This window comes from Lynx rufus, unplaced genomic scaffold, assembly GCF_022079265.1.
Source record: "Lynx rufus isolate CCGP_SWC_20201006 ecotype Redwood Valley unplaced genomic scaffold, mLynRuf1.p SCAF_11, whole genome shotgun sequence".
In the NCBI taxonomy this organism is placed as follows: Eukaryota; Metazoa; Chordata; class Mammalia; order Carnivora; family Felidae; genus Lynx; species Lynx rufus.
Genome location: NW_025814825.1, coordinates 27,598,331 through 27,611,365, shown reverse-complemented (window position 1 = coordinate 27,611,365; position 13,035 = coordinate 27,598,331). Strand labels below are relative to the sequence as shown.

Sequence of the window (13,035 nt, the reverse complement as noted above, 5' to 3'; positions counted from 1 at the left end):
CTAGTGGGTAGAGGCCAGGAATGCTGCTAAACATTCTACAAGGTGCAGGACAGCTCCTCAAATGAAAGAATTCTTCATCCAAAACATCAACAAGGTCCAGGTTGAGAAGGGCTGCCTTAAAATGACACTTGGGCTCCCCAATTTTTTACAGAGAGTAAGCTGAGAAGGCTGAACAGCCCCCAAGGAGAACAGATTTTTTTTTTTTAAGTTTATTTATTTACTCTGAGAGAGAGAGAGAGACAGCATGCAGGGGTGAGGGGGAGGGAGAGAATCCCAAGTAGGCTCTGTGCTGTTAGTGAGGAGCCCAGTGTGGGGCTTGAAACCATGAATGTGAGATCACGACCTGAGCTGAAATCGAGAGTCAGATGCTCAACCAACAGAGCCACCCCGGTGCCTCCCAAACACATTTTCTAATAAACACTTCAGATATATTTAAAAGGATAGTGGAAAAGAAGGACTCTTCACATAGTAGAGGCAGGTACCACAGAGAACAGTGTACAAAGTGTTCCTTGCGGAACTAACCAAGGAATATTCCTCATCCCCAAGGGAAGTGACATTCACAATGCCTGCCCAACAGAATTCCAAATTACAAATAATCAGTGTCTGAGTTTTTCAGTTCAGATAATTTGATCATTTTAGCTTCTGGACTAAAAGGAACAATGTTTGATCTGAAGTAGAGATTACCATGTATCACTTGGGAAATAAATGTCTTGATAGACTAGGACTCTGGGTTATCTCCCCTAAGCAAGGGGTGAGTGTACTATGTGTGGCATAAAGGGGGCAAAGAAGTGTTCGACAGCCTGAAGGGTAGTGTACGGCAGAAACTAATGCTCACCACCATGTTGAGCTCTGCCTCTCCACATTTCCCTGTCCCTCATAATTAAGCAGGTCCTCGTGACTAGTTCTGCCAATGGGCTCAGAACAGAGGTGATGTGTGTCACTTCCAGGCCAAAGCTAGAAAAGCCAGTACAACCACTTGGCTTTCTCTTCGCTGGACACAATGACTGGCAACTATGCAGATGGTGAAGCTTGGGTCTCTTGACTATGTGGAAGGAACCCCATTCCTCCCCCTGCCTTGTACTGAAGCCCTAAGAGATGAAAGTTCAGATTATTTTACCAAGCAAGCGATTTTAGATCAGGTTGGGGTGAAGGGTATTTAAAAATTTTTTTAATGGCTATTTATTTTTGAAAAAGAGAGCGAGCGAGACAGAGCGTGAGCAGGGGAGGGGCACACAGAAAGGGAGATACAGAATCTGAAACAGGCTTCAGGCTCCAGTTGTCAGCACAGAGCCTGATGCGAGGCTCAAACCCACGAACTCTGAGATCATGAACTGAGCTGAAGTCGGACACTCAACCGACTGAGCTACCCAGGCGCCCCAGGGTGAAGGGTATTTAAAATTAGTAGCAGAGCAGAGAGATGAGCATCAGTTGTGGCCTCAAGACCAGCTATAGGAGAGGGTGCTGTAGTTTATCCCATGAAACTTCTCATAACTTCCTCAAGGAACAGACATCAAATAAAATCCTGGAGGAAGAGTCTCCAGAACCTACTGTATGAAGGAAATGGGAACAAGAGGCACCAGAGGTGTCCTACAGTGGGTCCTCTGGTGGCTGTTCTGATTCCTGATTCAGGACTGAGGCACTCATTCTTCTAGCTGCTGCCAGCGTTGGGTGCTGAGTTTGCAGCAACTCTCTCCAGGAACTGCCTTCAGCCACAGAGAGCCACTTCTCCAATGTCATGCGGCTCCCCAGAGCAAAAGTCCAGTTAAGTCAACAGCTGAGGCCTCTGGAGTGACTGCATCCAATTCAATTTCTCCCTCTGTCCAGTTTTACTTCCTTTACTCCCTCAAAGATGCTGATCCCTAGGGGAATCCCCAACGAACTTCTTACATGTGTTATCTGTCCTAGAGATTTGTTTCCCACGTAACCTGACCTAAGATAAAGGCACAGACTTCTTCACAGTATGTCTCTTATTAGCTCAAACTTATTATGTAAATTTTCTACACTTGTACTTATTTTTACCACTTTATCTATCCACACTAAGGGAGTATGTTAAAATATCCCAATACTGGGGTGCTCGGGTGGCTCAGTTTGGTGAAGTGTCCAACTTTGGCTCGGGTCATGATCTTGTAGTTTGTGGGTTCCAGCCCCGCGTCGGGGTCGGGGTCTGTGTCTGTGATAGCTGAGAGCCTGGAGCCTGCTTCAGATTCTGTGTCTCCCTCTCTCTCTGCCCCTCCCCTGCTCTCGCTCTCTTATCTTTCTCTCAAAAATAAATAAACATTAAACAAAAATTTTTTAAGAAGCATCCCAATACCATTGTGTTTGCATAATTCTTCTATTTTCCACAGTTTAAACTCTGTGTATTGTAACTCCACTTCATGTATAAAGTTCTTGACAGTTACTAAATAAGTGAATTACACCCTTTATCCTTACAAAGTCACTGAGAAATGCTTTCCCCCTGGCTCCACGATATTCAATTTACCTGACTAAATAGAGTTATCCTTGTTTTCATGTTTCATTTTCCCAGTACATCTTTGCCAATGCCTTTGCTTTTAGCCTTTGGAAGCTAGTTACAATTGTTTGCATTACAGAAACACACAGTTGTTGTTGGTAGTTTTGTGTGTCAAAACCTGAACTTTGTTCATTAAGGGGTTAATTCCCTTTATCTATTATGTTACCTATTGGTCTTCCGTAATTTAATGTTCCCTTTTTATGTTTCTTGCTATGTCTTTTGTTTCCTATCTTCTGTCATGTGGTCTGTGATTTCTGTTACCCCCATTAATCTGAAAATATTCTATTTGGGAGATTTTACTTCACTAAAATCAAATTCATTTCCATGGTGGCACATTACTATCCTGGTCCACAGGGCAAAAGAAACAAGCAGAAACAAAACCCAGAAGTTGAACTCATTTGCCTCTCACAGAATAGGAATATGGGATGAGGAAGATAACACACCTTCCCATTGAAAGAGATTATCTCCTGTGTTGCTTAAAGATGGCATCAGACATAATATTATAGCAGTTGCATATGCAATATACAAAGCAATTCAGTCAGAACGATAATTAAGGATAAGCCTAAATATGTCACATACATAACGGTCTGAAAATAGTTAATCTGAGAACAAATCTGTTTTCATTTTGAGTTAGATTATTTGACACAAGGTAGCTCAGAGAAAAGACAGAATTCCAATGAATTAAATACTTTTCAAGAAATTTCTCTCAAATTAAATGCTATACTTTTCCAAGAATAAGCTAGAATTAAAACTAAAATACAAAAAACACACATCCACACGTTCATGTCAGCATTGCTCACGATAACCAAAAAATGGCTAACAACCCAAATGTCCCTCAAGTGATGAATGGATAAACAAAATGTGGTATATATCCATAAAGTGAACTATTGTTTGGCAATAAAAGGAATAAGTACTGATACATAATACATAGAGGGATGAACCTTGAGAACATTACTCTAGGGAACAGAAGCCAGACACAGAAGATCATATTATATACAATTCCACTTGTAAGAGATGTCCAGAACAGGCATATATATGGAAACAGAAAGTAGGTTAGTAGTTGTGTGGGGCTGGGGGCAAAGGGAACAGGGAATAACAGAAATGGAAGGCTAACAGGTGCAGGATTTCTTTAAGTGGGGTGAAAATGTTCCAAAATTAGATTGTGGTGACGGTTGTGCAACCTTTGAGTATAGTAAATAATTATTATACACTTTATAAATTGTATGGTATGGGAATTACATGTCAATAAATCAGTTAAAAACAGATTACAAAAATATATAATATTTCTGGACATCTGAGAAACAACTCTGATGAATACTCAGTTTTATATCATTGGTAATGATAGCAGGATATTTATATACTGCCTCATTTCAAAGCAAAACTAAGCTTATTCTACTCCATATAAACCCGTGAAGTACAATGCCCCAAAATATGATTAAAGACAGTGATGTCAGCAAAAATGGAAGAGTAGACTGCTTCACAGAAACGCCAAAAAGCAGAGCAAAATGGATCAGAATACTTTTTCAGAAATCTGGAAAACAGTCAAATGTTCACAACAACCAAGTAAACATAGAACTGAGACAAAGGCAACTTAAAAAACAATAGGCAAGAGTGTGGTGTTTTTACTAGTCCTGTCCTACCCATCTTCTTGGCTGCCCGCATTCTCAGTGTGGGACTCTTGTCTTGGGCTAGACAGGGGGCATTTCTCAAAAACACTGCAAGACAATTGAATAACCTATTCTGCCTGTGACAAAACACTGAAGTTGAAGAAAACAAGATGTGGCATATATTCAAGAATACAACATACACATAATAGAAGTTTCAAATAAGAGGAAAAAGAAAAGGGGGTAGAAAAAAATTGAAAAAAATGAGTGAAAACATCCAAATTTAATGAAAGTCATAAATCTACACATCCAAGCTGCTCAATAAACTCCAAGGATAAAAGCAAAGAGATCGTCACTGAGACATATTATAATCAAACCGTTGAAAGCCAAAGACAAAATGAGAATCTTACGAGTCAAGAGGGAAGCAACTTGTCACTTATAAGAGATCCTCAATGGTATTAACAACTGATTTCTCAAAAGCAATCACAGGTGCCAAAAGGCAGTGAAAAGACACATTTAAACTGCTAAAAGAAAAAAAAAATCCAAACAAAAATTCTGTATCTAGCAAAACTGTCCTTCAAAAGTAAAGGAGAAACTTAAGACACTCTGAGATACAGCTATGGCAGTTTGTTGTTAGTTACACCTGCCCTATAAGAAATGCTAAAGGGAGTCTTTCAGGTAGAAATAAAAGGACACTAAATAGTAAACTGAAGCTGTAAGAAGAAATAAAGAATACTGGTAAAAGTCGTTACATAGGTAAATAACAAAGGTCAGTATTACTGTGTTTTGTGTTTCTAACTCCTATTCACCCCCACCCCACATATGATTTAAAAGGCAAATGCACTGAACAATAATAACATATCTATCTTATTGGGCACAGTGTATAAATATGTAATTTGTGACAACTACAACATAATGGGGGGAGAACAGACTGTATATAGGAGTAGAGTTTTTGTATGCTATTGTATGCTATTGAGGGTAAGGTGGTAATAATCTAAAATAGATTCTGTTATAAATTGAAGAGACTAAATTTGCAATCCCAATGGTAACCTTTAAGAAAATGACTGAAGATGACACAGAAAAGGAAATGAGTAAAGAATCAAATGGCACACTACTAAAAAAGCAATTAAACACAAAAAAAGCAGCAATGGAAGGATTGAGAAACAAAGAGATACGAAATAGAGAAAACAGCATGGTGGCAGAAGTGAATTCTTCCTTATCAATAATTGCATTGCATGTAGATAGATTAAACTCTCCAAGTAAAAACCAGAGAACAGCAGAAGGGATACAAGAAAATTGATCCTATTAAGAGACTCTAAAGGAGACTCACTTTAGATTCAAAGGCACAAAGTGGAAGAACGGAAAAAGATATTTCAAGCCAACAGAAACCAAAAGAGAGGTGGAATAGCTAACCTAGTATCAGACAAAATAGACTATTAGTCAAAACTGTTACAAGGTGGGGCGGGGGGCGGGGGGGGGGGTGCCTGGCTGGCTCAGTAGCAAAAGCATGCAACTCCTGATCTCAGAATTGTGAGTTCAAGCCCCACGTTGGGTGGAGAGATTACTTAAATAAAAATAAAACTTAAAAACAAAAACTGTTACAAGGGGCAATGGAGGACAATAAATTTTAACAGAAACATCAATCCCTCAAGAAGAGACAGCAATTATAAACAACAAAGCTCCAAAACATAGGCACAAATGGACATGATTGAAGGGAGAAACAGATAGTTATACAATAACAGTTGAAGATATCTATACCTACTTTCATTAATGTACAAACAACTATGCAGAAGATAAGGAAATAAAGAATGTGAACAACACTATAAACCCACTAGATGTAACAGACATATATGGGATACTCCCTCCAAAAACACTGCACATGCAACAATCTCCAGAACAGACTACATGTTAGGTGACAGAACAAGTCTCAATAAATTTTAAAAGACTGAAATCATACAGTGTATCTTCTCTGACCACCATGGAATGAAGCCAGAAATCAAGAAAAAGGAAAACTGGAAAATTCACAAATTTGTGGAAATTAAACAGCATACTCTCAAACAGCCAATGGGGCAAAGAACAATTCACAAGGGAAATTAGAAAATACTTAGAGATGAATGAAAATGAAAACACAACATATAAAAGTTTAGGGAATAAAGAAAAAGCAGAGCTCAGAGGGCAATTTCATAGCTGCTGTTTAAGCTGCTGAGTCTGTGGTATTTTGTTATGGCAGCCCAAGCAGACTAATACAACCTAAGTAAATGGAAAGATACACATTCAGCATCCATGAACTGAAATACTAGATATAGTTAAGATGGCAAAACTACCGAAGCAATCTACAGATTCAATGAATGAAATCTCTGTTTTTAAGTTTATTTTTATTTATTTTGAGAGAGAGAGAGAATGTGTGCATGCACACGAGCAAGCAGGGGAGGGCAGAGACAGAGAGGGAAGGAGAAAATTCCAAGGAGGCTCCCTGCTGTCAACAAAGAGCCCTATGTGGGGCTCAATCCCATGACCCTGGAGTCAAGGGCTGAGTCAAAATCAAGAGTTGGGAGCTTCACCAACTGAGCCACCCAGGTACCCCCAATGAATGAAATCTTTATTAGAACTGCAATGGCTTGGGGTGCCTGGGTGGCTCAGTTGGTTAAGCATCTGACTTCAGCTCATGAGTTTAAGCCCCTGCGCTGTCAGTGCCAGGCCTGCCTGGGATTCTCTCTCTCTGCCCACCCCCATCTCAAAAATAAATAAATAAACCTAAAAAAATAAATAAATAAACTTCCAATGGCTTTTCTGCAGAAATGGAAAAGCTGATAATCAAATTCAGATGGAATCACAAGGGGTCCTGAAGAGTCAAAACAATATTTAAAAGGACTCACACTTCCCCATTTCAAAACTTACTACAAAATTAGTTTTTTCTTTGGCTGATTGTGCTTTTGGTATCCTCTATAAGAATTCATTGTCAAATAATTACCTTTATTTTTGCATTTTCTTCTAAGAATTTTATAGTTTTAGCTCTTATGTTCAGGTTACTGACCCATTTTGAGTTAATTTTTGTGTACGATGTGAGAAAAGGTCCAAAGCCATTTTTTTGCCTGTGGAAATCCAGTTGTCCCAGCATCATTTATTAGAGACTTATTGTTTCCCAACTGGCCTTTTGCACCCTTGTTGAAAATCAGTTGGCAGTAGATATGTGATTTTATTTCTGGACTCTTAGTCCTATTCCATTGGTCTAGGTTTCTGTCCTTACAGCAGTTCCACATAATTCTGATACTTGAATTTCATGAAAATTAAAAAACTTCTGTACATCAAAGGATATCAAGAAAGTGAAAATATACAAAACGGGAGAAAATATTTACAAATCACATATATGATAAGGGTCTAGTATCTAGGATCCAGAATATATAAAGAACTTCTGTAACTCAACAATGAAAAGATAACCCCATCAAAATATGGGCAAAGGACCTGAACAGACATTTCTCCCATGAAGATATGCAAATGACCAACAAGCTTATGAAAACATTCAACATCTTTAGTCATTAGGAAAAGGCAAATCACATGGAGATATCACTTTGTACTCACTAGGATGGTTGGAATAAAAGTCAATTAAGTACTGGCAAAGATTTGGACAAATCAGAATGTTCACTGCTAGGAACATTCACTACTCGGAATGTTGCTGGTAGGAATGTAAAATGGTATAGCCACTATTGAAAACAGTTTGGCAGTTCTTCTAAAAGTTAAAAAAACAATTACCATATGATCCAATCCTAGGAAGATACCCAAAATAATTGAAAACAGGAACTCAGACAAATACTTGTACATGAATGTTCATAGCAGCACTATCCACAAAAGCTAAAAGGTAAAAATAACCCAAATGTCTATTAATGGATGAATGGATAAATAAAATGTAGTAAATGCATACACTGCAATATTATTCAGTCATAAAAAGGAATGAACTATTGATACATGCCACAACATGAACGAGATTGACAACATTACACTAAGTTAAAGAAGACAAAGGTCACATATTATATGATTCCACTTAATATGAAATACCCAGAAGAGATAAATCCACAGAAAGCAGATTGGTATGAGGCCAGAGGCTGAGGGGTGGGAGGGAGAGACGGAGAGAGGATCTGACTGCTTTACGGGTATGAGGTTTTCTTTTGGGGCAATGAAAATATTTTGAAATATCACATTGGTGGTGGTTGCACAATGTTGTGAATGTACTAAATGTCAATGAATTGAACCCTTTAAAAGATGGTTAATTTTATGCTACATGAATTTCACCTCAATAATTAAAAAAAGAACATGATGATAATTTTTTCTACTAACCCGATGAATAATTCCAGCAGAGTGAAGGTGCTTGATTCCACACAGCATCTGATAGAGAAGGTAGGACATTCTTTCATGATCTAGTTCCATCTGAATCACTTGGCAAAGATTTGCATCCATGAGCTCCATGACTATGTAACTTCATGGGTGAGAAAAGATGACAGCTAAAGTGCACAGCAACAATCTAAGAATAATGTATGAATGTAAACTTTTAATTATCACACTTACACATCTTGAAATTCTTCTAGGGATTTCTGTGGTGTGAAAACATTCAAAAGGCCAATTATCTGTGGCAAAAGCAGAGAGACAAAAAAATTAGACACCACTGCTGCTTAATAATACTTTCATTTAGGAACTGCAAATACATGGGTTAAAAAAAAAATCTACCAATGGTATAAGAATATTAAAATCTTGGGGCGCCTGGGTGGCGCAGTCGGTTAAGCGTCCGACTTCAGCCAGGTCACGATCTCGCGGTCCGTGAGTTCGAGCCCCGCGTCGGGCTCTGGGCTGATGGCTCAGAGCCTGGAGCCTGTTTCCGATTCTGTGTCTCCCTCTCTCTCTGCCCCTCCCCTGTTCATGCTCTGTCTCTCTCTGTCCCCCCAAAAATAAATAAACGTTGAAAAAAAATTAAAAAAAAAAAATCTTATGTTCTAAGCCCAAGTAATCTCTTCTATTTTACCTAACACAACTTTATGGCCAGGGATTTGGGGTAGGGAGAAAACCAGACCACACAGGATCTTTAGGGGAGTGAGAAATACTCTGCATGATACTATAATGGTAGATATTATGCCATTACACATTAGTCCAAATCCACAGAATGTACAATACAAAAGACAACCCTAATGTAAACTATGGACTCTGTGTAATAAGGACACATTACTGTAGGTTCACTGATTATAGTGAATGCGCCAGTCTGGTGGGGGATATGAATAATGAGGGAGGCTATGCATGTGTGGGGGCAGAGAGTATATGGGAAATCTCTGTACCTTCCTCTCAATTTTGCCGTGAACCTAAAAATGCTCTTAAAATTGTACCAACACAAGAGCTCCACATATCCATTCCGTTTATGAATACTCAATTATCAAGGATGTATATTATACAATCATCTACATAATTTGTGAGCAAATTAAAAAAATTTTTTTTAACATTTAGTCATTTTTGAAAGAGAGAGAGAAAGAGAGAGAGAGCATGAGTAAGGGAGGACCATAGAGAGAGGGAGACACAGAATCTGAAGCAGGCTCTAGGTTGGTGGAGCAGCTGCTTTGAGCTGTCAGCACAAAGCCCCACATGGGGCTCGAACTCAGGAACTGCGAGATCACGACCCGAGCCAAAGTCGGACCAACTGAACCACCCAGGTGCCCCAATTTGTGAGCAAATTTTAAATACCTTCCATCAGCTCTTATCTAACTCCCCCATCGCCCTCAGTTTTTCATAATACTGAACTTTCCCAGTTTTCTTCATTCCCAGTCCATTCTCTGGTTCATCCACAGACATGCCCTCTTTCCCACCATTCTGTCTTTAATCCTTTTCTCCATCTGCACCCTTTCCCTGGGGGCAATATATGTCTTTTTCTCTAAACATCTCTATGTTGGACAGTTTCCAAATATACATTAAAAGGCCCTACTTAATTTAGAAGTCTCAAATACACATTGCCATGTCACATGAAAGTCTAAAGAATACAAAATTGAACTCATTAGCATTCCTACCCAAACCCTTTACTTTTCCAGAGTGCCTTCTCTTTTACAAAGGCGGCTCAGAGTAATTTTTGACTCCGTTTTCAGTATTTGCACCATAATAAATGTTGAAAAGAATACTATTCCATTCCACTGTCAGTCTGAACTTCAATCTCTTCTTTCCAATTCCCTGCGCTACCATACAGGTAAAGGATTCTGACATCTCATCTAGACTGTTCATGCTGTAATTACTTCTAACATTAGGTTCCCTAACAACGGTTTTCTACAAATCCAGCTACCATTTTACTGCCTATCATATGGTGAAAGAAAGACCTGATCGTATTACTCACCTCTTCAAAAACTTACTACCAGCAAAAAAATTTCCCAAACTCCCTTGCAGGAAGTATATTCAGAGCCTTCCATGACAGAATATCAACCCACTTTGTCTCCTGCTAAGCCCTCTATTAAATTTGATACTTTAGCCATACTAAATTAGTTTAAACAATGATATATTTAAAAACTCTCAATGCCTTTAAAGATACTCTTCCCTGTACCTGTCATATTTACCTACTGAATTCTGTTCCTTTCAAAATTGATGTCTTTTGTAGAGTCTAACAACCTCTATCTAGTCCTTGATGGGTTGCTGAATATTCTCTTTACCTTGTTCCCACAATGTCTTATGTGTTAATATGGCATTTAACACACTGTAGTATAGACTCATTTTCATGACAGCCTCATCCCAATCACACCAGGATCCTTGTTGGAAAGAATTATTCCCTCTTACAGCCCTAGCACAGGGAGATAACTGACACACATTTTTAAAATGTTTATTGACAAATACACTTAGGAATGGGAATATTTTTCTAGACAAACTACATGAGGGAGGAATTTATGTCATTCATCTAAGTACGAAGCTTTGCTTATAAGAGGCATTCAAATATCTGTTCAGTGAATAAATTCAGAAACATAATTTTCAGATCAGAAAAGGTCTAACAAATCTGTTCGAGATAGGGAAAGTGATAGTAAGAATGCATCTAGCTGCTCTAAATGAATGAATTCCTGGCTCCTAATTAGATGAACTGCACATCTACAGACTTGTAGAAATAGTAAAACTGTTCTTATCTGAGAAATCCTATAGTACAAGAGAAGTGCTAAAGATGAAAAGCATATAAAAACAAGAGATCAGTAGTTGCTTACAGCTAAGGTGGATGGGAGATAGGAACGTGACAGCTACACAATATGGAGATTCTTTCTGAGGTGATGAAAACGTTCTAGAACTGCCTGTAGTCATATACATCAGTGAATACACTAATAACCACTTAATTACACACATTAAATGAACTGTACAGCATGTGAATTGTATCTCAATAAAGGTGCTATAAAAGATTAAGGCAGACAGTGGCCCTTTTTTTTCCTTCAAAAAAGAACAGAAGGGAAATTATATCAATCATAGACTGGACAGCAAACAAAAGTCAAGTGCTGATTAAGTGGGTGATACAGAAGTATGTGAAAGAAGTAACACTTACTAGGAGCAGGTAAAAATTCCCCGAGAAACTGTACTTTCTTCTCTGAATAAAACAACGACAACAAAGAACAGCAGCAGGTCAGAAATGTGACCAAGTACCTATACGGAGATTTCAAAACGCATTTTGAAAATGTCTCCAATCATAATACCCATGTGAATGAGATGAAGAATTCAGGAGAGATGGATAATTTTTTAGTTACACACACAATTTCTGCTATATAAACAAAGGTCACTAATGAAGTAATGCAGCTATTATGAAGGCATCCTGAGCAAAATTGATAAGTGAAGCCAGCAAGTGAAAAGTCAGAACAAAGGAAAAAGCAACCCCCAACAGTCTGGGAACAGAAACCAGATTTCATGTGAAATTCTAGGGAGAAACAGAAAGTACTATATACTTAATCTCCAAAAGCAAAAAGTAAAAAGAAAGTGAACGATGGGGGGGCACCTGGCTGGCTCTTGCAACTCTTGATTTCAAGGTTTTAATAAGTTCAAGTGCCTTGTTGGGTATAGACAGTACTTTAAATTAAAATCTTTATAAAGAAAAAAAGAAAGTGAAAGGTGGGAAAGATGTGACCTATTAGCAGGCTTGTGACAAAGAATAACTTGCTAAGACAATGTGAACCAAACGGTGACCTGACTTCCAAACAGGATTACAATGTCCACGGTTAAGAGGAGACGACAAGCCTCAGTTCCTCTTGAAGGATTCGATCAGACATGAAGTACTGTGTGCTAGGTGACACACCAGTGTGTTCAGAGACAAGTGACCAAGTGGACATACAAAAGCATCTATGGAAATAGTAACAAATGCACAACGATATGAATGCACTTAGTACCACTGAACTGTATGTTTAAAACGGTTAAGATAGTTTTATACAATGTGTATTTTACCACAAAAAAAGGAGGGTGGGAAAAAACATGTTTAGACCAATGAAGAGATTAATCTGTGTAGAGCATGAAACTGCTGAAAAGGCAAGACATTACAAAAACATCCATCCATCAGGAATGTAAAAATTGCATCATTCCTGGTTTCCCTATACATAGTGACCCTTGAACAACATGGGTTCAAACTAGGAGGGTTCACTTACACATGGATTTTTTTTCAATACAGTACAGTACTGCGTAAAAATTTTCCTTATGATTTTCATAACATTTCTTTTCTAGCTTACTTTAAGAATACAATACATGTAGGAGTGGCTGGGGGGCTCAGTCAGTTGACTGTCCGCCTCTTGGTTTCAGCTCAGGTCATGATCTCGTGGTTCACGAGTTTAAGCCCTGCATCAGGTTCCACACTAACAGTGCAGAGCCTGCTTGGGATTTTCTCTCTCTCTCCTCTCTCTCTCGCCCTGTGCCCCTCCCCAACTTGTGCTCTCTCTCAAAATTAAAAAAATAAAG

The 13,035-nt window shown here is 38.6% G+C and overlaps 1 protein-coding gene across 5 annotated transcripts in view; it reads right to left on the bottom strand.

Moving 5' to 3' along the window:
* MAPK8 (mitogen-activated protein kinase 8) overlaps positions 1-13,035 on the bottom strand; it is a 102,051-nt gene that overhangs the window by 25,424 nt on the left and 63,592 nt on the right. For all 5 annotated transcript variants that reach the window (XM_047073076.1, XM_047073077.1, XM_047073075.1 and 2 more), the window contains 2 exons: positions 8,674-8,732; positions 8,446-8,584 (listed from right to left, as the gene is read on the bottom strand). In XM_047073076.1, coding sequence (XP_046929032.1) covers positions 8,446-8,584; positions 8,674-8,732 — 198 coding nt within the window. The remainder of the gene's footprint in view (positions 1-8,445; positions 8,585-8,673; positions 8,733-13,035) is intronic.